The following is a 22933-nucleotide window of genomic DNA, read 5'->3' on the forward strand; positions in this document are numbered from 1 at the left end:
ATAAAATCAAGTTTTAAACAATAAAACCTTATAAATATTAACTAAAACGATTGAGTTTTAATTAATAAAGAGTATTTTGATTAAATATTCTATTAAATTTATGTTTTGTTAAAGATTTTAATAATTTAAACTTTGTTTGATTTAGTTTCAATTTCCGCCGATAGGTGCTGCATGCACCAGCTTGCAAAGTGTCAGCGAGTCTGCTAGTTGTCTCTTGAATACAGTTTTCGGCAAATTAAAAATTCCAAACTCTGGTCGCGCATTGCGTGAGCACAACTATGTCCAAAGTGTCGTAAATGATCTACGCGCGAGTCATATTACCCCCCAGCTAGCGCACGGTGGCCGCGGCAGCTTGCCTCGCACATGTCGTTCGGCGGCTAGCAGACGGCATCCGTGCGTGTGCGGCGGACAAACAAACGCGCGTGCACGTAACCATGGACGAGGACACCAGCAGCCGCACCAGCCCCACAATGTGTAACAGCGAACTCGAGATGAACACGCGCATCTTCAGCGTCAACTCCGAGGATGGCGACGAGGAGCGCGCACCAACCACCGCCACACTAGACGAATGGCATGATCCCATCGACGATGACCTGGACAACCTCAACATCAACAGCTTCTTCCATCGGGTAGGCAGTGACCAAATCATCTATGCAGTCAAACCGCGTCGGCTGAAGATGATTGGTAGATATGTCATGGGTGATCTCCTCGGAGAAGGTTCCTATGGAAAGGTGAAAGAACTCATGGACACAGACACACTCTGCCGGCGCGCTGTGAAGATCCTCAAACAACGCAAGCTACGCCGGATACCGAATGGTGAACAAAATGTACAAAGGTTGCCTTCACTTTCAGCACCCAACAAATAAAACTAATACAATCTATTATCTTCCAGTGAAATCAAACTGCTGCGACAATTGAAACACAAGAATGTGATTCGATTAGTTGATGTGCTTGTTAATGATGAGAAGCAGAAAATGTACCTGGTGATGGAGTTCTGCGTTGGGTCGCTGCAGGGCATGCTGGACTCAACGCCGAACAAAAAGTTTCCGCTTTTTCAGGCGCACGATTACTTCACGCAACTGATCGACGGGCTGGAGTATTTGCACAGCATGCGTATCATTCACAAAGATCTCAAACCGGGTAATCTGTTGCTGACGCTGGAGGGCGACTTGAAAATTAGCGACCTGGGTGTTGCCGAGGTGCGATCGCGTCATTAGCACCGCATTGCTAAGTATCTAAAAACTTACATTTTAGACAATTGATTTGTTTGCGCCGGACGATACGTGTCACAATGGTCAAGGCTCGCCGGCGTTTCAACCGCCCGAAATCGCCAATGGGTTGGAATCTTTTCTGGGGTTCAAAGTGGATATTTGGAGCGTCGGGGTTACTTTGTACAACATTACCACTGGTATCTATCCCTTTGAGGGCGATAATATTTATAGACTGTTTGAGAATATCGGTAGAGGTGAATTTACGATACCTGGTGATATTATTGATCCTCTGAGGGATTTACTTTTGGGGTTGTTAAGGAAGGATCCCAATGAACGACTTAGTTTACAACAAATTCGCCAACATTCGTATGTGTTTTATTGATTTTATTGGGAAATTAAGGATGTTTTTATTTTTTGGGTGATTTTTAGTTGGTTTTATCGGAAACCAGCGCGGAAATCGATTGAAGTACCGATTCCAGCGCTCAAAGGTGGTGATGAGCTGCACAACATGACTGTGCTGCCCTACCTCAATGATCATTATTATGAGGAAGCCGACAATAACGACGACGTATATTACACTGAGAGGGAATTAAATGGTAAAAAAAAATATTTTTTAAAATGTTTTTGTGCATAAAATTAAATATTCTGCCGTTAAAACAATTCTAAACCTTTAAAACTATTGCATTTTGATTTAAAAAAAATTAATTTACGGTTTTTACTGTTTAAAAATCAAAATTATTGATTTTTTGTCTAAATTTCTCCTCTGGATGTATTTTTCAAATAAAAATTTGATGTTTCAGAGGAAAGACAAAGACTAGAGGATACAAACAAGAACGGCACGACGTCGACGTGCTCGTCGTCATCGAAGCGCCGATGGAAGAAGCCGATTTCATGTATTACGGTGAAACGACTGCCCGGCTGCAAGCAGTCGTGACTATTCGCTTGTGATATATTTTAATGATACGAAACTAGAAATACAACTATAGAGACACTTAAGTAAGAGTTGATGGTACTGTTTCTCGGACGAAATGAGACGTATTTTTCTATTGCGCAATAATTTTGAACGTGTTTGCCATCATATTATGTATAGCGATTGGAACACCAATACCGAACTCCGTACAAATTAGTTTTTCATATAGACGTATGTACATATAAGCGCACAAGAGTATGCGGAGCGTGTTTCGATTGTTTCAAGCACTGCAACCATGGTCCAATACTTATTTCGTAACGTTTAAGCTTGCGCTACATTTTCGATCGATATTTACGAGCAATCTCACACTCGCGCGAATTGGAGAAATCAATTATTACGGTTAATTCTATCAATATTATTGTATATGTATGTATATTATTGTTGTTGTTCACTCTTTAAGTTTTATTACACCGTTGTTGATATGGTGCGAATGGCGGCGCACGCGAGATGATTGCGGACTGAGTCTGAATTTAATGTTATTGATGTGTGAATGTGAAATGAGAATTGCGTGCGGAAAGATATTAAAAGACTTAACTTCAAAGACGAGAGTGCCATAAGAAAAGAAAATCGTGAAAAGATATAAGAAATAAACAAATTGTTGAATAATTCGTTTCTTTGCGATATTTATAATAAATATTCCTTGTGAGTTAAAATAGAGAATAAGCGTAGAGACCTTAGGGAGCTGCGACTGGACTGCTGGACAACTCAGGCACGAATGAGCACGAAGCGCACTGTGCGCGCCTTTTAAAACTGCGTAGGACCAGCAAAAAGTGGTGGGGGTATGCCTGGGATATTCGATTGGTCGCGTGTGACTGCTTGTAGTAGTGGGGGATAACCCATGTAGAAAAAGAAAGAGAAGAAACCATAGGACTCGGCTATACCTGCAAAAGACCCGCAAGAAGTAGTGGGGTAAGCTGGGCCCACAAGGGTTACATACTGCGTTGTGCGCGAGGGTGCGAGCTATTAGTACCTGTGGAAAACAGGTAAGACAAGGAAATTCAGCTCTCACATGATTTCCTAATTGAATAATAAATAGAAATTAATTTATTTTTAAGGTTTAAATTTATAGTTTTATTTATACTTATTGCTATTATGTATAAAGAACTTAAAGTTGCATATCTTAATGTACACGCCTAGTGTACTGCGTGATCGTTGACCTTGAGAACAGAAACGCGCGCGTATGTTGCGCACAACTTGTGCGCGCTGCAAGCACCTTCGGCGCACGCGACTTGAGTTGAGGTGGCTTAGCCGCTAGCGCCGCTAGTTTGCCCGCACGCGTTGCTCGAGGCGCTTCGCATCGTTTCTTTTTATCATCTGTGTTTTACTAGAATTATTTTGACTTCGCGCTTATCGAGATTTGTGTTTGTGAAAACTTATAATTCGCCACGTCTTGGAAACGGAATTCGATCAATCGTTACAATCCAACATCGACGGCATGTGCAGGCTGCAAACCCCGTGCAAAACCGTATCAATTAATATTCGCCATCATTTCACTGGTAGGTGCAATTGAATTAATATTCTCTTTTGATTTTTCATTTCTAATTAACTTTGATCTGGGTATTGAATACGGCGTATTTGGTCGTTTTATATTCCCCTCGTTCGAGAATATTTCAACATTATGAATATTCGCCAGTACACGCTTTTTAACAAATAAAATTCTCTATCAATTGTTATCGTTTTTGTCTCTACGCGTTTATCAATGTGTGCCCCGTGTTTAGCGGGAACCTGTTGTCGTAGGACAACGCTTTTTTAACCAAATTGTAGGTACTAAAATTCTCTATCATTTACGTATATAACATGTGGGTTTATCCCATGGGAAACCTACGAAAATGCCCTTTTTGTGTTTTTCGTTGTCTAATTTTTGCTGTTTTAGGTGTTTAGCGGCCGAACCTGAAGTCGTAGGACAACGCTTTTTTAACCAAATTGTAGGTACTAAAATTCTCTATCATTTACGTATATAACATGTGGGTTTATCCCATGGGAAACCTACGAAAATGCCCTTTTTGTGTTTTTCGTTGTCTAATTTTTGCTGTTTTAGGTGTTTAGCGGCCGAACCTGATGTCGTAGGACAACGCTTTTTTAACCAAATTATAGGTACTAAAATTCTCTATCATTTACGTATATAACATGTGGGTTTATCCCTTGGGAAACCTACGAAAATGCCCTTTTTGTGTTTTTGGTTGTCTAATTTTTGCTGTTTTGGGAGTCTAGCGGCCGAACCTGATGACGTAGGACAACGTTTTTTCACCAAATTGTAGGTACTAAAATTCTCTATCATTTACGTATATAACATGTGGGTTTATCCCTTGGGAAACCTACGAAAATGCCCTTTTTGTGTTTTTGTTTTCTAATTTTTGCTGTTTTAGGTGTCTAGCGGCCGAACCTGATGACGTAGGACAACGTTTTTTTCACCAAATTGTAGGTACTAAAATTCTCTATCATTTACGTATATAACATGTGGGTTTATCCCTTGGGAAACCTACGAAAATGCCCTTTTTGTGTTTTTGTTGTCTAATTTTTGCTGTTTTAGGTGTCTAGCGGCCGAACCTGACAACGTTTATTTCGTAGGACAACTCTTTTTTTAACATGTGGGTTTATCCCTTGGGAAACCAAATTATAGGTACTAAAATTCTCTATCATTTACGTATATAACATGTGGGTTTATCCCTTGGGAAACCTACGAAAATGCCCTTTTGTGTTTTTGTTGTCTAATTTTTGCTGTTTTAGGTGTCTAGCGGCCGAACCTGAAGTCGTAGGACAACGCTTTTTTCACCAAATTGTAGGTACTAAAATTCTCTATCATTTACGTATATAACATGTGGGTTTATCCCTTGGGAAACTTACGAAAATGTCCTTTTTCTGTTTTTGGTTGTCTAATTTTTGGTGTTTTAGGTGTCTAGCGGCCGAACCTGATGTCGTAGGATAACGTTTTTTTCACCAAATTGTAGGTACTAAAATTCTCTATCATTTACGTATATAACATGTGGGTTTATCCCTTGGGAAACCTACGAAAATGCCCTTTTTGTGTTTTTGTTGTCTAATTTTTGCTGTTTTAGGTGTCTAGCGGCCGAACCAGGCACCGTAGGACAACGTTTTTTTCATCAAATTGTAGGTACTAAAATTCTCTTTCATTTACGTATATAACATGTGGGTTTAACCTTTGAGAAACCTACAAAATTAAAACAAAAGTACGGTAATTTAATTGCTTCAAATCACATACTTTCTGTTATTACGTTGTTGTTTTCAACTTCCAACATAGATAGTTTCCCCTCTAACTGTGGGTCGGTTATCAATTCTCGTTCTTGTTTAGCCCGGTTTAGTTGGTCGTGCGCCGTGGTGTGGTGTGCACGTGTTTTGTTCTTAATCAAACTTCGTGACATTTGTTAGCGTTACTAAAGATCTTAATTCTGTAATTAATCTAGAATTCTGTAATTAAACTTTAGTAATAACAGACCAGTGTGGTGGTTGTTTGTAGGACGTGCGTAGTGACCGTCGGATAAGTATGTCCGCGTGGCTAAACCATTATTCATGTATTAAATTTATGTGTTGCACGCGCTGTGTTTATCAATTTAATTTTATGTTCAGTGCGCGCGTGACCGTTGACAATCAGTTATCGTTTCGCACATAAGAAAAACTTGAATTTATAATTAATTCCTGCAAATGTGAGTGCACGGATTGAGTTAGCAATATCTTTAACTGAAATGTTGGAGATGTGCGTATTTGAAGGCAAGTTTTTACTACTCCCAAATTTGCTAACTGTTGATTTTTTTTTAATTAAAAAAATGTATCTATTATTATTGTTCTCAATAAAACACATTGTAAAATCTTATTCATATTTCTTTATGGTATCCTCTTTGTCGTTTTCAGTATTGACATCTTAAGTGCAACATAGCTGAGTTGTGTTGTTGTTTTTAAAAAGTTGAATGAAGTAGAAACATAAATAGAAGAATCAAATATTAATAACAAAAACACTCGGTGGTCGAGTGGGTACGTGCACCTGCTAGCATGCTAGTAGACACGGATCGAGTCTCAGGTATGGGAGGCATTTTTCTCAAATATAAAAATAACAGGTGAAATTTGGGTTGCATATATAAATTGCAACGAAATATAAGAGAAATTGAAATACAAGTGAAGGCAATATGAGAAGCAAGGAAGTAGGTAGAGAAACGGAGAACAGAGAAATAGAAGAAGAAGAAGAAGGAGTAGTAGAGAAGAGAAGGAAGAGAGAAGATAGAAGAAAGAGAACAGGAGTGGATGAGATTTTTAAATTTTTTGGCACGTGTCGTTATAAGACAGTCTACGGTCGATCTCCCAGAGCGCCTCCGGCGCTCTGGTCGATCGCCCACTGCTTCGATGCGTCCATTGCTCCCGGCCCAACCTACAGCTACGATGTCTCTGCGCTTCATCCCCGAAATTATCAGGCATATCAACAATTTTTATGGTGGGGGATCACCCCCAGAGAGAGGGAACTCCTTATAAGGACAATCCTTATAAGGTCTTGTAAAAATATTTCTAAGTTTTAAGTCGCCTCAAGAGAGGTGACACTTAAAAATATTCTTACCAGTTCTGACCTGTTGCTGAAATGAAAGAAGGAGCACATAAATCACACAGGATACCTTAACAATTTTTATAGTGGGGATCATCCCCTGAGAGAGGGAACTCTCTTAGAGACCTGTTCCTGAAATGATAGAAGAGGTACACAAATCAAAGAAGTCAATATATTTTACTATTTCTTTATTAACAATAGAATACAAGTTTATATTTTACAAGTCAACAGAATACATGTCGCCATATTGAAACAGGACTTACGACCTGCATAGCCGCGCACATGCAAGCAAGTTACACTTCGCAAAGTACTACCGGGATGAAGAAATTAGGAAATAGACCATTTTCTACGTGAGTGAAAATGGGAAAAAATATACAAGGTGTTACAAATAGAAAATTCAAAGTGCAAAGAAGAAAAACCTAAAACAACAACTAAAGCTAAATTTTCACGAACAACAAGAAAAACAAATATACAGGGTGCTACAAAAAGGAAATTACTACATCACAAGAAGAAAATCAATAGTACAAAAAAGAAAATCAAGAAAAACAAACATACAGGGTGATACAAACAGGAAATTCCTAAATTTAAAAATAAAATACAAAGTTTAAGTAGAAAACGACCCAGAAACGACAAATTTAGTCAGTTTTACACTAGAACGCATGGTAAAGTAGAACATAGGGTGATACAAGAAGAAAATTGCTACATTTTACAAACATTTTACAAATATTTTACTCTCAATAATTAATTGCAAAATTACGAAAATACGTTAAAGAGCCGCAGATTTAGGAAATAAAAATAAAAATGCGAGCAAGGAAAATTTCACGTTATTAAACCGATGATTGACATGACCATACTCTGCGGGTAGATCCAAGTCGCATCCGACGGCACGCATCAATTTTGTGTTGTTACGGTATTCACGTTACATGCAATTTTAGATAAATATGAAAGTATAATGTAATAACGTTTACAAACTTACCAGTGCATCAAGTAATCATAGAAAGTACTGAAACAAAAAAAAAACAACACGTGTGTGAGAACTCGCACTATGATGCACACTTATTTAAATTTGTTTTGAGGGATAATGAACCTGTACTATTTTAACACACAATTTTCCCGGAATATACTGCCAAGGACAGTCGTTAATTTCACTTACTTAAAATTACGAATAGGATACATATTTCTAATTCCAATTCTCAACATCGAAATAATCCAATAGCCGCCACGCACATGGAAACACCAGTTTTATAATCAGTTTACGCGTAAATCATCCTTAGCAGAACAATCTACAGGTCTGTTGTTATTAAGTGCCGTTAGAAATACTCATTTTTAATCAATAATAAAATGTAATGTAATCGGAATGAATGAAAGAATGATGCCGAGCCGCGTGCAGGTAAGAACCGACTGAAGCGGTCGAACGTACGTAGCATGAGAGGCAGCATTGCGCACGTTTATAGCGAGATAAAAACTTGTTTATACACAAACCCCGATATGCGTGTAGAATTGAAATAGCACATTTCTGAAGTGCACTAAAATAAAATAAAATATAATAATTCATTACATCAGTTGTTAATTTTAGCATTCGGTTCGCGCGTTATACTAATGAAACTACGGGTACTATTGCGTATATGCGTATACACACAACTATCACTATAACTTGCGTTACGGAATTTTCTCGCAATAAATTCCAATACAGGAAGATTAAGAATTAAATTCTGCTTAAAGGAGAATTAATCCGAACCTAGTTTAAGACCGCGTACGCGTGTTATAATATTAACAAAGTACAATTCCTAGCGCTACGAGTACTATTGCGTATATGCGTATACACACAACTATCACTATAACATTATATTCATGTAATATTATATTCAAACAGCAGAGAACGCTTGCCGATAAATATAGAAATAAACAATACAAATCAATTTTATGATTTTTGAGTCATGCTAGGGCCATCTATGAATGATACAGTAGTTATTAAATAGTAATGAAAAATTAAAATTCGATTTGCGTAATTCTGATTTCTTATGCTGACAGAGTGCCAGATTTTACATAAAATAATTAAGTGATATCTGCTTAAGTGATCTGTTGATAATAAAAATGTTTTGCATTCTTGATGATTTTTATAATAAACTATTAAAATTAATATAAAATTGTTAGTTATATTCATGAAAGAATTGAAGAATATTTACGAGGCTAAAAAATCAAACAGCAACGGTGTGTTTTGATCCCACGAAATAAAGATTCGATACCTGCAGGTAAACAAACTTATCTCTTACGCGAAATCGCGTGATCGCACACGGACACGAAAGAGTGCACACTACCACCGACAAGCAATATTTAACGCGACAACGTTCATCGTAGTGCCATCTAACCGACTATCTAGTAATGGCAGGTTTAAATTTAAAACACATTTTATCAAATATGCAACAACTTTGTAATTTTATGAAAATGCCAGTCATAAGCAATTTAATAATGCCTATCAAATCGCAATATTTTGTTAATTAATATTCTATGGTACACCATAATAATATTATATTCACACATCGGAGAAATACAAACATTCTGTGCGGAGTATCGAAATGGTGAGATAAAAATTACTTACTCAAGCACGAAGGGACCTGCTAAGAACGGGGAACAACATGGCAATCAATCCAATTGATCTAGCGACCGACAACGTCACACAGATTGGAAGATTCTCTATCAGATAAAAATATAAATTAATTATATTTCCTACAGTAAAAGGTCAAAAACGCCACTAAAAGTGCTGAAAACTGACATTTTGCAATTTTTGACGATTTTCTTCAATCGCGAATATCTCATAAACTAAAAGAGATAATTAAGATCTGATCGCAGCATCTTAATCTACGGACTATTTTCTATAAGATAGGATAGTTAAAACGCAAATCTGAGAGATAAAATTTTCATTCTTAAGAAAAAATTGCCAAGGGGGTGCTTGATACTTTTTTCGGCGATTTTCAAAAATCATATCTCTTAAACTAAAAGAGATAGCTACCAACGAATTGTTGATTATGTAAGATTGGAAGATTCTCTATCAGATAAGAATATGAAATAATTATATTTCCTACAGTAAAAGGTCGAAAAATGCGACTAAAAGTGCTAAAAGTGACATTTTGCAATTTTTGTCCATTTTATTCAATTGCGAATATCTCGTAAACTAAAAGAGATAATTAAGATCTGATCGCAGGGTTTTAATCTACGGATCAATCTCTATCAGATATGATAGTTAAAACCGAAATCTGAGAGATAAAATTTTAAGTCTTAAGAAAAATTGCCAAGGGGGTGCTTGATACTTTTTCGGCGATTTTCAAAAATCATATCTCTTAAACTAAAAGAGATAGCTACCAACGAATTGTTGATTATGTAAGATTGGAAGATTCTCTATCAGATAAGAATATAAAATAATTATATTTCCTACAGTAAAAGGTCGAAAAATGCGACTAAAAGTGCTAAAAGTGACATTTTGCAATTTTTGTCCATTTTATTCAATTGCGAATATCTCGTAAACTAAAAGAGATAATTAAGATCTGATCGCGGGTTTTAATCTACGGATCAATCTCTATCAGATATGATAGTTAAAACCGAAATCAGAGAGATAAAATTTTAAGTCTTAAGAAAAAATTGCCAAGGGGGTGCTTCATACTTTTTCGACGATTTTCAAAAATTCATATCTCTTAAACTAAAAGCGCTAGCAACCAACGAATTGCTGATTATGAAAGATTGTAAAATTCTCTATCAGATAAAAAATAATTTAATTATATTTCCAACAGTAAAAGGTCAAAAACGCCACTGTTGTACTCAAAAATTACAATTCCTAGCGCAACGAGTACTACAGCGCACAGAATATACGAATATACAGCATTCGGTACGAGGAGATGGCATCGCAATTTTGCAGAAACTAAACGCAATAGATAAGTACGGATTGAATATTCTTAATTGTCTACAAGATAGACGAGTTAAATTAAAAATCTAATAAACGAAAAAAATAATTTAAAAAGGGTAGCGGTGGAAGTGACTCCCATTCAGGGCACCGTACGAGGCTAGCGGTAAAAGTGACTCGTGTTCAGAACACCGTACGAGGTTAGCGGTAAAAAGTAATGAAAAATTAAAATTCGATTTGTGTAATTCTGATTTCTTACGCTGCGTTTTACAAGTTTGTTTCCAATATTAAATCATAAATTGTATCGTATCAGCGCTTTTCTTGCAATTGTTATGACCGTTGTCCCACCAATAGATATCATAGATAGCAAAGTAGTAATTAAATTTTATATTAATTAGCGATTAAATATTTGTGTATTATATTTGCGTACGGCATGTTAAGTTTCCAAATGATGTATTCTTCCTTTATCACATTTGCCTCTGCTAATCGGTTGTACTAAGGCTTCAATCGTACGTCATTACTTGGACTCTTGTACATGACGTATTAGAGATAAACATATTAAATAGGAGCGAATGGAAATAATAAATCCACCGTGTGTAACCGAAGTCGCAACATCGACTAGGCCACAACACAATAATGAAATACAACCGGGTAGAAAATTTAATTATGCATATTTGGACCCCGCGTCCAAGTTTGTAAGACTCCCAATAACAAAAAAAATTAATTATTTCATGCTAACGCTTTAGTAGAAGGCTTTACACAACGCGGTTGACCACGACAAAAGAAACGTAAATGCAAAGTAATGATCGACACAGAAAATGAAACGAAATATATAATTGAATTATAAACTTACCAATTAATGCAGAACATCAGACTCCAAGCCTCGGTAAATACTGTAAATAAAAAAAGAAAACATAAGTAATATTATATTCACACAGAGGAGAAAAACAAACAATCTATGTTGTTAAGTTAAAAGTTACTTACATCAGCACGATGGGTCATCCAAATAATGAATAAATCAACATGGCCATGAACACTTACGCGCACATAATAAATAACTGTACTAAATTTACTAAAGTCAAGTAAAAATAAAATCATCGATTGATAATCAAATATAATACGAATTGGAAAGTAGAACTCCGGATAAACTATACGAGTCGCGCAAAACACGTGTGGATCAAGCAGAAACCGGCACGAAACTGGCTGCAAACTGCGTAAGCAACGACGAGGCAGTTTATGATAAGAAGCAAGAGGTGCGCAAAGCCGGCGCGTCGATATCACGCGACCTTGTTAGATGCGCAAACCCGGCAGCGCGTTGGTAGCACACGACCTTGTGTACGAATTGCATTTGGCACTTTACTTGGGATCAAAACTAAACTAAGATGCAGCAACGTGCGGCGTGAGGTGCTGGCAACGACGACACACGGCAATGCGATAAGAAAGTGTGAATTGTGTTCAAAACAAACACAATTCTCGTGTCGAATGCTCACGCTTGCCGATAAATATAGAAATAAACAATACAAATCAATTTTATGATTTTTGAGTCATGCTAGGGCCATCTATGAATGATACAGTAGTTATTAAATAGTAATGAAAAATTAAAATTCGATTTGCGTAATTCTGATTTCTTATGCTGACAGAGTGCCAGATTTTACATAAAATAATTAAGTGATATCTGCTTAAGTGATCTGCTGATAATAAAAATGTTTTGCATTCTTGATGATTTTTATAATAAACCAATAGAATTAATATAAAATTGTTAGTTATATTCATGAAAGAATTGAAGAATATTTACGAGGCTAAAATATCAAACAGCAACGGTGTGTTTTGATTCCACGAAATAAAGTTTCGATAGCTGCAGGTAAACAAACTGATCTCTTACGCGAAATCGCGTGATCCACACGGACACGGTGTGCACTCACTACCACCGACAAGCAATATTTAATGCAAAACCGTACATCGTAGCGCCATCTAACCTGTGAAAATATTTATCAACACAACACAACACATTTATTAAATATCCAAAAAAAGTCAATACATCTCTGGGTTGCATACATCCAGTCATCAATTTGATGAAATATTTGACACATTTTTAATTAAATGATTTACTCGATTCTACAATAATTTTACAAAATACAATCATGGAAGAAGAACTAACAATCAATGAAGAAGCAAGCGAAGAAGAAGAAGAGGAGCTTGAAAACATCCCTCCAGCTAATGATGATGAAGCATTCGCGCGATTACAACAGAGTTTCACAAAAGTGTGGCCAATTTAAAAACCGCACATTTATTATTAATTCAAATTGTATTTTATAGATGGTTGCAGAAGCTGAAGAAGATCCATTACAAGCAAGATTCCTACAATGCTACTCAAATCTTTTCGATTACATGTGCCATACTCGCGAGCGCACAATAGAATTAGAAGAATTGCGCGAGGAACTTGTCGGCGCTCTCGCCTTCAATGAAGAACGCCTCAATGAAAGTTCCAAAGCGATTGAAGCAGACGCAACACAAATTGAAGACTTGAAAGCCGAAATATCAACTTCAAAACTATTAGTAGACAATGCACAAGCACGTGAACAAGCAGCCCAGGAAGTTATTGATAACTTACGCAAATCTATCGCGAATTTAAACGCTGATATCGATGTGAAAAATAAAATGGCGCAAGCGGAACTTGAAGAGTAATACTTATCTTTAAAATATTAAACAGTTATATTAATTTTTGTTTATTTAGGAATCCACAGGCGGCGAAACACCGCGAAACTCTTGAACGTGAAAAAACAAAACTCATTTCCGAAGTGTCAAAGTTAAGCGAGAAGTTAACCAACGCATTGGCTTATCAAGAAGAGTTGGAGCGACGCACGTCGCTTACTGACCTGCGCATAACCGACATCAGCACACAACTGGAAGAAACACAAGCTGAAGTTAGTAAATACAAGCGACACAAGGACAAGTTAGAGTCGGATATTATTGATTACACTGAAGAAGTGGAGAAGAAAAGTGTTGAAGTAGATACATTGCGTGATCAAATGTTACTTAATCAGAAACTCATACAGAGGTATGATACGCAGTTGAAGGAGCAAACGCAAGCAGCGCAGAAGTGTTTTCGTGAGTTACACATGTGGAATAAACGCTATGTCAAGATGCAGAAAGATTACGTGACTGTCAGTAAACAAGCCGAAGAGTTGCGGCGTGTGAATGTGAAATCTATTAAAGAAATACGCGTTAAAGACGATAAGCGGGTTAAACTGCAGATTGAAGTGAGTAAACTTACGCAGGAACGTGAACACGCGGTGCATAAATCGAGGTTAATCGAAGCGGACAAGATGAACATTATTGAAGATAAGAATAAGTTGAAGGAGATTGTGCACAGCATGCAGAAGGATAGTGAGATACAGAAGTTGGAGACGCAGCATAATAAAGGGCTGATTGAGGAGCACCTGAAGGAACGGGATATTCTGAATAGGAATCTGCTAAGACAACAAGGTAAGATTTTGGATATTTTTTGTTTCTGGAGTAAAAAATGACTTAAGTTGGTTTTGAACATAATGTCCTGCATTTTGTTTTGAACCAAAGCAAGGGTGAGTCGTGGCTGAGTTGTAGAGAGCTTGTCTATGAACTGCAAGGTCCCGGGATCGATTCCCGTGTGGACTGAGGTTAATAATGGGCACTTTCCTTGGTACATTTGATTCCCCTTAAATGTAATACACACTCCGAACAAATTAGGTAGGCTTGACTGATGTAGAGTGGGGGAAAGTGAAGACGTTGAAGAGCGTTAAGTTGAGGTTAGATTAGGGCGGCCATAAACGGATAACTTTATACGTTAATACAGAGACTAAGGGCAACACGATCTCTTTTTATTTAACATTTTTTAAATTATTTAAAATATTCCCCTGTAGCTGTTGCAAAAGATCATCAAAAAGTACTAAAAGTCCAAGACGAAACAAAAAAGCGCCTCAATCGTGAAATCGACGATCACGTCATTGAAACCCGCAAACAAGCCAAACAAATCCTCTACCTTGAAAAAGAACGCGACCGCCTAATGGAAGAATCCCTAGAAAAAGCCAAGCAAATGGAAAACACCAAGGAAGAAATCAGTATGCAAAACAAACACCTTGAAGACCTGAAAAAACTCTTAGTTCTAAATGAAGCACGATACAAATTTAAACAAGAATTATTCGATGCTGTTCGTGCAGATAGAAACGCTCTACAAAAACAAATGCAACAATGCAATGCAGACAATCACGATATGAAAGAACGACTTAAAATAAATCACAGACAAAGCGAGCAATTGAAAGAAGGCGTCGGTACCAAAGAAGGCGAATTAATCAAAGAAGAAACAATTAAAAGAAAAATCACAAAAGAGAAAGAAAACGTTAAAATTGATTTGAATAATAGCATCGACTGGGTACGAACGCTGAAGACTCAAATCAACGAAATGGTCACTGAGGAAAAACGCTTGGAAAAAGTCATAGAAGCCAGTGAAAAATTAACAGCAGAACAGGCAAAAACAATTACAGCTTTGGTGCGTGAAAGAGACGTGCTGGGGTCACAACTAGTCAGAAGAAACGATGAAATATCATTGGTTATGGAAAAGATAAAACTGATACGCACAACTTTATACGGAGGAGAAGCACAGTATGAATCCCGATTGGATGATATAAGGTTACTTAAAGTGGAAATCAAAAGATTAAGACAAGAAAGCTTTTTATTGAAGAGATCCATCGGGAATTCAAACGAATTTAAAGTGCAAGTTTTCCATTTGGAGCGGGAACTTGCCCGGGAAAGAATGAAGAGTAAAGCGATGGAGGACGAATTACACAATCCTATGAACGTTCACAGATGGAGGAAATTGGGTGGGAGTGACCCGGAAATGTCGGAATTGTTAGCGAAAACTTCACAATTACAAAAGTATTATATTTACCTTAATTTTTTTACCAAAAAAATTATAAGTGATTAATTTCAGACGTTTACTAAAACAAGCAGTGGTACAAATCAGCATCGAGAAAGAATTGAAGGAAACTGAGAATTTATACATGAATCTACGTATTTTATTATCACAACAACCCGGTGCGGATGTGCAAGAAACCCTAAACAAAACCCAGAAAGCTTTGTTTGGTAAAACTGTGCAAAACAAGGTAAATAACCTAATATTACTAGAACATAACCTTAAAACTCTATACTAATCAATTTATTTATTTTTGAGTGTTTAATATCCGAATTAAACATGTTGGAAGTGTCTAATCGTCGATGTAATAAAAACCTAACACGAGCCATGAATCAACTGCGTGATGTGAAGGAGCAGTTGAAATACGAGCAGCGTTTACACGCAAACGAAAGAAGAACATTGATGGAGAGCAAAATGATGATTGAACGATTGAAAGGGGAAGTTGAGATGCCACCGGGGACTGATAATGAAAATGTTAGTGAAGTGCCATCTTTAACAGTGGGTTCATTAACTGTCGTCCCACAGCGGAAGTAAAATATTTCCAACGTATTGTGAGAATGAATAAAGCCCTTTTTGACTTTTATTGATTAAACATCGTCTTGGAAACGTGTTTTCCCCTTGTCGTAGTTATGTATAAAATGGTGGGAATCAGTGACACTTTTGTCATTTATTAGTTAACATAGGCATAATTTTTTTGGGGAAAGTTTTTCATCATGGACCAAGAAGAATTCGATTTGATGCCGGAAGAAGCCCCGGAAGAAGACACTCTGGATCCGAACAACCCGGATGATGCATTCGCAATACTGGAGAGGAATTATCTCAAAACTGTTGCCGAAATGGAGGAAAACCACGCTGCTGCAAAATACCTCGAGGAATTTAATAAATTATTCGATTATCTTCACAATATACGTGAACAGGGTATATATTTATCGGAACAGAATAAAATCATCTCTGAAGAACTAGCTGTTACTGATGAACAATTACAAAACAATCGTGAGATGATAAAAACAGACACAAAGACGATTACACGATTGGAGACTGATATTGAACAATCGCGGAAATTAATTGACAATGCACATTCACGTGAGCAACACGCGCAGGAGATTATTGATAATTTAAGGAAACAGATACAAGCGCTTGAGAACGAGATTGAGTTACAGAATAAAATGGCCGCTCCGAGTTTTTTCGATGAAAATCCACAGGTTGCCAAACAACGTGCAGGAATTGCACGTGAGAAAGACGCGTTGAAGATTGAAGTTGCTAAATTAACTGAGAAACTCAACAATGCTTTGATGTATCAAGAAGAATTGGAACAACGTACTTCTGTGGCGGATTTACAAGTTGTAGCTATTGGAGAAGAAATGGAGGTTTGTGTATAACCTACAAAACTTAACCTAAAAATATCTAACCTTAAAATATTTTTAGATTACTTCAGCTGCAGTCGAGAGACTGAGACAAAAAAAACTTCACATGGAATTATCAATCAATAGATTAGAAGAATCAAACACATCCAAAGATGAAGAGATTGCACTTATGACTAAATTATTAGCTGATACAAAAGTAGCACTGGATGAATGTTCAGTTAAATTAGCAGATCAAACACACAAAGCGCATATCTGCGCTAATGAAATGAAAGCAAGTAATACACGTTATTATAAACTAAAACAGGAGTATGATGCTCTTGTGTTTAACGCGGACAGTTTAAAAAAAACTATTGAACTTGCGCAGAAGAAACTACAGAGTAACGAACATGAACAAAAGCAAATAAAAACAGATACTTCTTTGATAGCAAAAGAAAAAGATGCGACTAATAATAAAATAGCAAGACTCCTCAAAGAAAAAACACACATTCAGATTGAACGTGATAAACTTCGAGCACAATTTAATGGAACAATAAAAGAATCTATTGATTTAAAAAAGCAAATAATCGATACCAAGAGACAAGTTATAGAGCACACCAGAGATAAAGAACAGCTGAATATAAGGGTTGCAAGAATGGCAGAAGTTACAGCGGAAAATCTAAGAGAAATCAAGGTTAAAGATCAAGAACACCAATCATTAAGAGAAGAGATTATTAATTGTAAGAATTTGAAGAAAAAACAAGCGAAAATAATCGTGAGATTAAATCAAGAACAAGAAAGATTAAACGAACAACTTTCAATCAAGAATACAGCTATTGAAGATGCACAAGATCTTTATAAAACAGAAAAAATAAAACTTCAAGAATTAAACAAATCTCTAACGGAAAGTGAAAATAAACTACGCACGGCGAATAATCTCATTGAATCAACCAAGTCTGATCAGAATAGATTAGTTTCAAGTATACGTGAAATGGAAGCAAATAATAAACTCACCCAAGAAAAAATATACAATAGTAATCTAATAAACACCCAATTAAAAGAAGATATAAAAGCTAAGACTCATGCTATAATCAAGGGACAAGCAGACGTGAAAGATTTGATACAGCAAAGAGATGATTTACGTCTTGAACTTAGTAAAAGTTTACAAGAACAGAAAAACCTCCGAGTGGAATTGCATGAGGCGAAAGCTACTGAGCGTAAAGCGCATGCGTGTATCGCCCTTAATGAACGCAATATACGCAATCAAATGAAAGTCATCCAGACCCTGATGAATGAACGTGATTTATTCAATGCGCAGCTTATGCAACGTGATAAAGAAGTTCTCCTCCTCCAGGAGAAGGTTAAATTGTTACAATGCACTTTGAATTTCGGTGATGCACAATATCAGCAAAGAATTGATGATATTAGATTGTTGAAGATTGAGATTAAGCGTCTGAGACAGGAGAAAGCAATGATGACTCAGACTATTCATATTATGACTGATTTGAAACAAGAATTGATTCATTTGGAGCGAGATTTGACGAGGGAACGTGTTAAGAACAAAGCGTGTGAGGATGAAATGTGCAATCCGATGAATATTCACAGATGGCGGAAGTTAAAAGGGAGTGATCCGGATGTGCTTGTTCTTATGCAAAAGATCTACATGCTACAAAAGTAAGTTTTGTAGGTTTTAGATGAAAATATTCAAATTTTGAACATGTTACAGAAAAATATTAAAACAAGATAGTGTTTTACTTGAAAGAGAACGGCAATTGAAAGAATCACAGAAATTATACATGTCACTACGTAAAATGGCAGCTAAACAACCTGGGCCTGATGTAGGACAAGTTGAAACTTTGAAAAAAGAACTTACGAATAGTCAGAGCCTTTTGAAGGTTAGTTTATGATTTGAATTCAAGTAGAAATCAATTTAAAACGATTTTCTTTGTTTAGTCGCTTAAATCAGAGATGTGTATACTTGAATTGGAGAATAAAGAGTCTACTCAACGATTGAAGAAAGTGAATACAGAATTACACGAAGCCAAGCGACAACTTTTAAGTGAAAAGAAAAAACGATCGAAAGATTTGGAAGCGTTGCGTGCGTTGCCTGTACCGGTGCCGCCCTCTACCGCTGTTGTTAAGTACACAGGCGGAGGTTTCCGTATGGCTGTAGTTTCAGCCGCAGCCGCCAGTCTACCGAAAGTACAGTGAATCTTCTCTTGCATTTTACCGCGCAGAGTAACACCGTTGTTTGTTATAAGTGTAACAATTGTAGACGGAATTAGTTGGTGTGTTTGATAGTCTGAATCCAGTATTGAGTGACGCATCGTGTAGGTAATACAAATCGTAATCGAAATCAATAAAGTTGAATACGATTAAAACATTTTGTTTGCTCGATTTTGTAGGTTACGATTGTAGCTATGCCAAGGTTGTTGGAAGTGTGTGTGGACAGTTTCGAGTCGGCACTCGCCGCGATTACAGGGGGCGCTAGTCGACTAGAACTCTGTAATTCTCTTGCTGATGGTGGACTTACACCATCACCAGGATTATTAATCCAAGTACAAAATGCAAACACAAAGAAAATACCTGTCTTTTGTCTCATACGATGTCGGCCTGGAAATTTTGTCTATACTCCTGAAGAGATTGAAATAATGAAAGAAGATACAAAGATTCTGCGTAAATATGGCGCTGATGGTATTGTTTTTGGTGCTTTGTTACCCAATGGCGACGTTGACATGAAAAACAGTCGTGAGATTGTCAAAGCGGCATTTCCGCTTCCGTTGACATTTCATCGTGCGTTCGACTTTTGTCGAAGACCCACGATCGAAATCGAAGTGATTATCGATCTGGGATTCACTCGAATCCTCACCAGTGGTAAGCAACCCAACGCACAGCTCGGCGTGAAACTGATCAAGAAACTCATGGAACAAGTTGGTAATAGAATCATCATCATGCCAGGCGCAGGTATAAACGCTGAGAATATTAAGTTTATCATTGATAACACCGGCGCGAATGAATATCACGGTTCATTCAAAAAGGTAAAAAGTTTGCAACAGGAACAAGATTCTGAGGTTAAATTAGAAGGCGATGATCGTGTTGTTCATGTAACAGATCAAAATTTGGTCGCGCAAATTCTACAAATATTATGGTCCGAATAAAAACCAGAAATAATTAATAAATATGCATGTTAATTGTTAAATGTGCACTAAAAGTCAATATACTGCGTGTATCAGTAAGTATTTATTAATTTGGAGAGCGAAAATGAAGTTTTTGGCGTTGTGACGTTCGAAATATTTTTGTACTGATTCAGACTGATATTTTTTAGATGCGCTTTACATGTTTTTGCCTTTAGTTGTGACTTTGACTCAGATAATTATCCAACACACGTGAAATAACGATAATAATTACTTATAAATGTAATCCATCTTTATGTATCCGTATTAGCTGTAATTCTATATGCGTAAGAGCAGGAAGAAGATGCGGAAGATTGTTTGGACTGATGAAATATGATATTTTCGTAATGTTACTGTTGAATATTGTAAGATGTACCAGAATGACTAAAGCAACAAAAAACTCACTCAACATAACCTTAATTTCTTTTGCGTATTAACCTCAAACCTCAATTCAATTGTTTTGAGTTTTTATTTTGATTGCTCACGAAAAATACGAATTTATTGCTTTCTTTCGGTGAATATTTCTTTGTTACACATTTTCATTGTCTATATAAATGTGTATTTGATAAATGATAAATTTGAGTGCAAGACAAATGTTTTCAATGGTAAATTGCACAAGAACATAGAGTTGAGTTCTTTGTGGTAAAGAGCAAAGAGTTAAATTAGTGTAATCGGTGTAATTCACGACAACGTTGACGAAACGAACTTTTTCCGGCGGGCGGTGTTAACGTACGATAAACTACGGTATAACGGGATGTGCTGAAATAGAATTGTATAACTTTTTGTTTTTCGAGGCGTGAATCATCGGGGTGTTAAATATTTATGTGTGGGTACGTCAGTTTAACATTATGAAAGCATAAACAGGTGGAATATGCGTAGAAATGTTTGAATTTTTAGAAATTTTGAGGTTTAGTGATGTATAGACCAGGGGCGGGGACTAAAAATAAATTTTTAAGTATCATAACCTCTAATTATTTGAAATAATTTAATTTAAAGCAAATTTTCATTGAAAATATCGTATTTTTATACATTTGGCGATTTTTAGCAAAAAATAGATATTTTAAAACAAATTCTGCTTTTTTGAGGCTTAGAATTGAGGTTAGGTACTCCACAGACCAGTGGCGGCGACAAAAAACACTATTTAATGATTAAATTCCGTTTGCCGGTTAAGAAATGTTTTGTAACCTCTAAATATTTGAAATAATTACGTTAAAAACTAATATTTATTCATAAAAACACAATTTTGATAATCATGCAAAAAAAAACTATATATAACCGTCTGATATGTAAGTTTTTTAAGCAATTTTTTAAAATTTGTATAATTAGCACAGTATGTTGTTAGCGCTGAACGCGAACGTAACACTTCCGTATAATAATTTTTGATCCTTATGTTATAACATTCATTCTGCTTATAATTACTAATTAATGTTTAATATCAGTGGCATTTAAAAAAAAGTTTAGTGACGTCAAACATCAAGAATCTAAAGAGTACGATGACTGTTAAACTGTAAGTTTACAAACAATTTCCCGTTTTATAACTTTTGGTATAATTTATTGTTGTATGTATGCAACCAAAGTCACACAAAAGGATTTCAACCCTTTCTAACCTCAATTAAACACTAATTTCACCATTAATATAATTTAAATACTAATTTAACCTAAATGACTTCTTAACATGAAGTTAATTACAAAATCCATCGACATTTATTAGTATTACCGATCGTAATCTATGCTAATAATGCGATAATGTAATATTCATGTCTTCAATGTCAATTATTCCAACGCAAACCACGTTAAATAATTAAAAACCAGTTAAATATTACAAAATTAGTCTGAGGTCATGAACCTGCTGAAATATTAACTCTTTCTGCCTCTAAAAACACCTAAAAACAAAATTTGTGATTAATTTATCGATTGTCAGAGTAATATTCGGGCTTAAATCATTGATACCATCGATGCCATCGTCGAATAAATTAATACTTAAGAAGTCACGAACATTGAACAGTGAATCATTAGTACATTAGCTGTACGGCAGTCATCTTGGTAACACACGTGTTGATTTCCGGTTGAAATAGCAAATAATTGCAAATAAATGCAATGCGAACGCGAAACAAGTTAATTTAATTATAACAGGCGTGAATATTGCGGAAAGTAAAGGGGATCGAAGTGCAAAGTCCAAGGTCATCAGAAATCTACTTAAATACGTTTTATGCGCTAAAGTTTAAACAATAAAATGCAATTAACGTGTATGTTATGTGTGTGCGTGGTGACACAGCGCACAGTTTCAATTGTAAATTGATCAATTTGAATGGCAATGTGCCGATTGCGTAATGGCGAACGGGAACGCAAAGAGCTGAAACACGCGTGTGATTGCAATAAATTTCTGCAGTAAAAGCAAAAGTTTTGTGTCGCGCTGTGTGCACATGCGTGTGGTTCTATTACGGATTCACTTTCGAAAATATAGGCAACCCAACATACACATTTATTGTGTTTGACAGTTAATATAGGCAACCATAAATACTTTTTTTCATTTTCACACACATTACTACTAAGAATTCACTTTGGAAAGTATATGCAACCCAACATACACATTAAAATATACATATAACCTTATAACTTTATATTTTTGATATTTAAAAGTTAATATAGGCAACAATAAATGCTTTTCGCATTTTCTCATAAATGATTAGTTATTATAAAATAATGACAGACATTCCTGGCTTGCATGCATTATAATTTATAATAATTACACAAGTTATAAACGTCGGTGATGCATTAAGCAATGCGCAAAGAGAAACGAACATAATTCCCTTACTAAACAACACCTTGTATAGAGCTAAGCGTTGTAAT

At 36.1% G+C, this 22933-nt stretch overlaps 4 protein-coding genes and 2 long non-coding RNA genes across 11 annotated transcripts; 5 read left to right on the plus strand and 1 right to left on the minus strand.

Annotated features, from left to right (window-relative positions):
* Window positions 1-132: 132 nt before the first annotated feature.
* Lkb1 (Lkb1 kinase) lies at window positions 133-2787 on the plus strand. The gene is made up of 5 exons (XM_065299539.1): window positions 133-835; window positions 893-1199; window positions 1255-1577; window positions 1641-1807; window positions 2012-2787. The coding sequence occupies exons 1-5, from the start codon at window positions 435-437 to the stop codon at window positions 2143-2145; spliced, it is 1332 nt and encodes a 443-aa protein (XP_065155611.1). The 5' UTR covers window positions 133-434; the 3' UTR covers window positions 2146-2787.
* Window positions 2788-3322: 535 nt separating this feature from the next.
* LOC135789620 (uncharacterized) lies at window positions 3323-5383 on the plus strand. Of its 6 annotated transcripts, none has more exons than XR_010547615.1 (6): window positions 3903-3941; window positions 4055-4106; window positions 4220-4439; window positions 4548-4599; window positions 5074-5129; window positions 5238-5383. It is a non-coding gene; the product is annotated as an uncharacterized lncRNA (long non-coding RNA). The 6 variants fall into 6 exon arrangements; XR_010547617.1 differs by having other exon boundaries at window positions 5074-5125; XR_010547614.1 differs by lacking the exon at window positions 3903-3941 and adding an exon at window positions 3323-3677 and having other exon boundaries at window positions 5074-5383.
* Window positions 5384-6898: 1515 nt separating this feature from the next.
* On the minus strand, window positions 6899-11816 carry LOC135789661 (uncharacterized). Its single transcript, XR_010547633.1, has 3 exons — window positions 11607-11816; window positions 11476-11515; window positions 6899-7730 (listed from the first exon to the last, which is right to left on the minus strand). It is a non-coding gene; the product is annotated as an uncharacterized lncRNA (long non-coding RNA).
* An 857-nt stretch (window positions 11817-12673) lies between these two features.
* On the plus strand, window positions 12674-16180 carry LOC135804002 (cilia- and flagella-associated protein 58-like). Its single transcript, XM_065317754.1, has 6 exons — window positions 12674-12883; window positions 12939-13303; window positions 13357-14108; window positions 14522-15533; window positions 15589-15760; window positions 15829-16180. Exons 1-6 carry the CDS (start codon window positions 12764-12766, stop codon window positions 16102-16104), a joined length of 2697 nt encoding a protein of 898 aa, XP_065173826.1. The 5' UTR covers window positions 12674-12763; the 3' UTR covers window positions 16105-16180.
* A 19-nt stretch (window positions 16181-16199) lies between these two features.
* LOC135804003 (cilia- and flagella-associated protein 58-like) lies at window positions 16200-19549 on the plus strand. Its single transcript, XM_065317755.1, has 5 exons — window positions 16200-16937; window positions 16996-18584; window positions 18637-18805; window positions 18864-19244; window positions 19316-19549. The coding sequence occupies exons 1-4, from the start codon at window positions 16284-16286 to the stop codon at window positions 19119-19121; spliced, it is 2670 nt and encodes an 889-aa protein (XP_065173827.1). The 5' UTR covers window positions 16200-16283; the 3' UTR covers window positions 19122-19244; window positions 19316-19549.
* Window positions 19331-20068, plus strand: LOC135803714 (copper homeostasis protein cutC homolog). The gene has a single exon (XM_065317390.1). It carries the CDS (start codon window positions 19331-19333, stop codon window positions 20066-20068), a length of 738 nt encoding a protein of 245 aa, XP_065173462.1.
* The last annotated feature ends 2865 nt before the right edge of the window (window positions 20069-22933 follow it).

Source organism: Atheta coriaria, unplaced genomic scaffold (assembly GCF_025399875.1).
Source record: "Atheta coriaria isolate IRGN ID8LTWV9N9 unplaced genomic scaffold, Caltech_Dcor_3.1 hic_scaffold_3_pilon, whole genome shotgun sequence".
Lineage (NCBI taxonomy): Eukaryota > Metazoa > Arthropoda > Insecta > Coleoptera > Staphylinidae > Dalotia > Dalotia coriaria.

Coding starts and splice junctions, on each gene's coding strand:
- Lkb1 (XM_065299539.1), top strand. CDS start 435: ATGGACGAGGACACCAGCAGCCGCACCAGCCCCACAATGTGTAACAGC. Junction 836..892: donor GGTGAACAAAATGTACAAAG/GTTGCCTTCACT, acceptor ATTATCTTCCAG/TGAAATCAAACTGCTGCGAC. Junction 1,808..2,011: donor CACTGAGAGGGAATTAAATG/GTAAAAAAAAAT, acceptor TTGATGTTTCAG/AGGAAAGACAAAGACTAGAG.
- LOC135804002 (XM_065317754.1), top strand. CDS start 12,764: ATGGAAGAAGAACTAACAATCAATGAAGAAGCAAGCGAAGAAGAAGAA. Junction 13,304..13,356: donor GCGCAAGCGGAACTTGAAGA/GTAATACTTATC, acceptor TTGTTTATTTAG/GAATCCACAGGCGGCGAAAC. Junction 14,109..14,521: donor GAATCTGCTAAGACAACAAG/GTAAGATTTTGG, acceptor ATTCCCCTGTAG/CTGTTGCAAAAGATCATCAA.
- LOC135804003 (XM_065317755.1), top strand. CDS start 16,284: ATGGACCAAGAAGAATTCGATTTGATGCCGGAAGAAGCCCCGGAAGAA. Junction 16,938..16,995: donor CTATTGGAGAAGAAATGGAG/GTTTGTGTATAA, acceptor AAATATTTTTAG/ATTACTTCAGCTGCAGTCGA. Junction 18,585..18,636: donor AAGATCTACATGCTACAAAA/GTAAGTTTTGTA, acceptor AACATGTTACAG/AAAAATATTAAAACAAGATA.
- LOC135803714 (XM_065317390.1), top strand. CDS start 19,331: ATGCCAAGGTTGTTGGAAGTGTGTGTGGACAGTTTCGAGTCGGCACTC.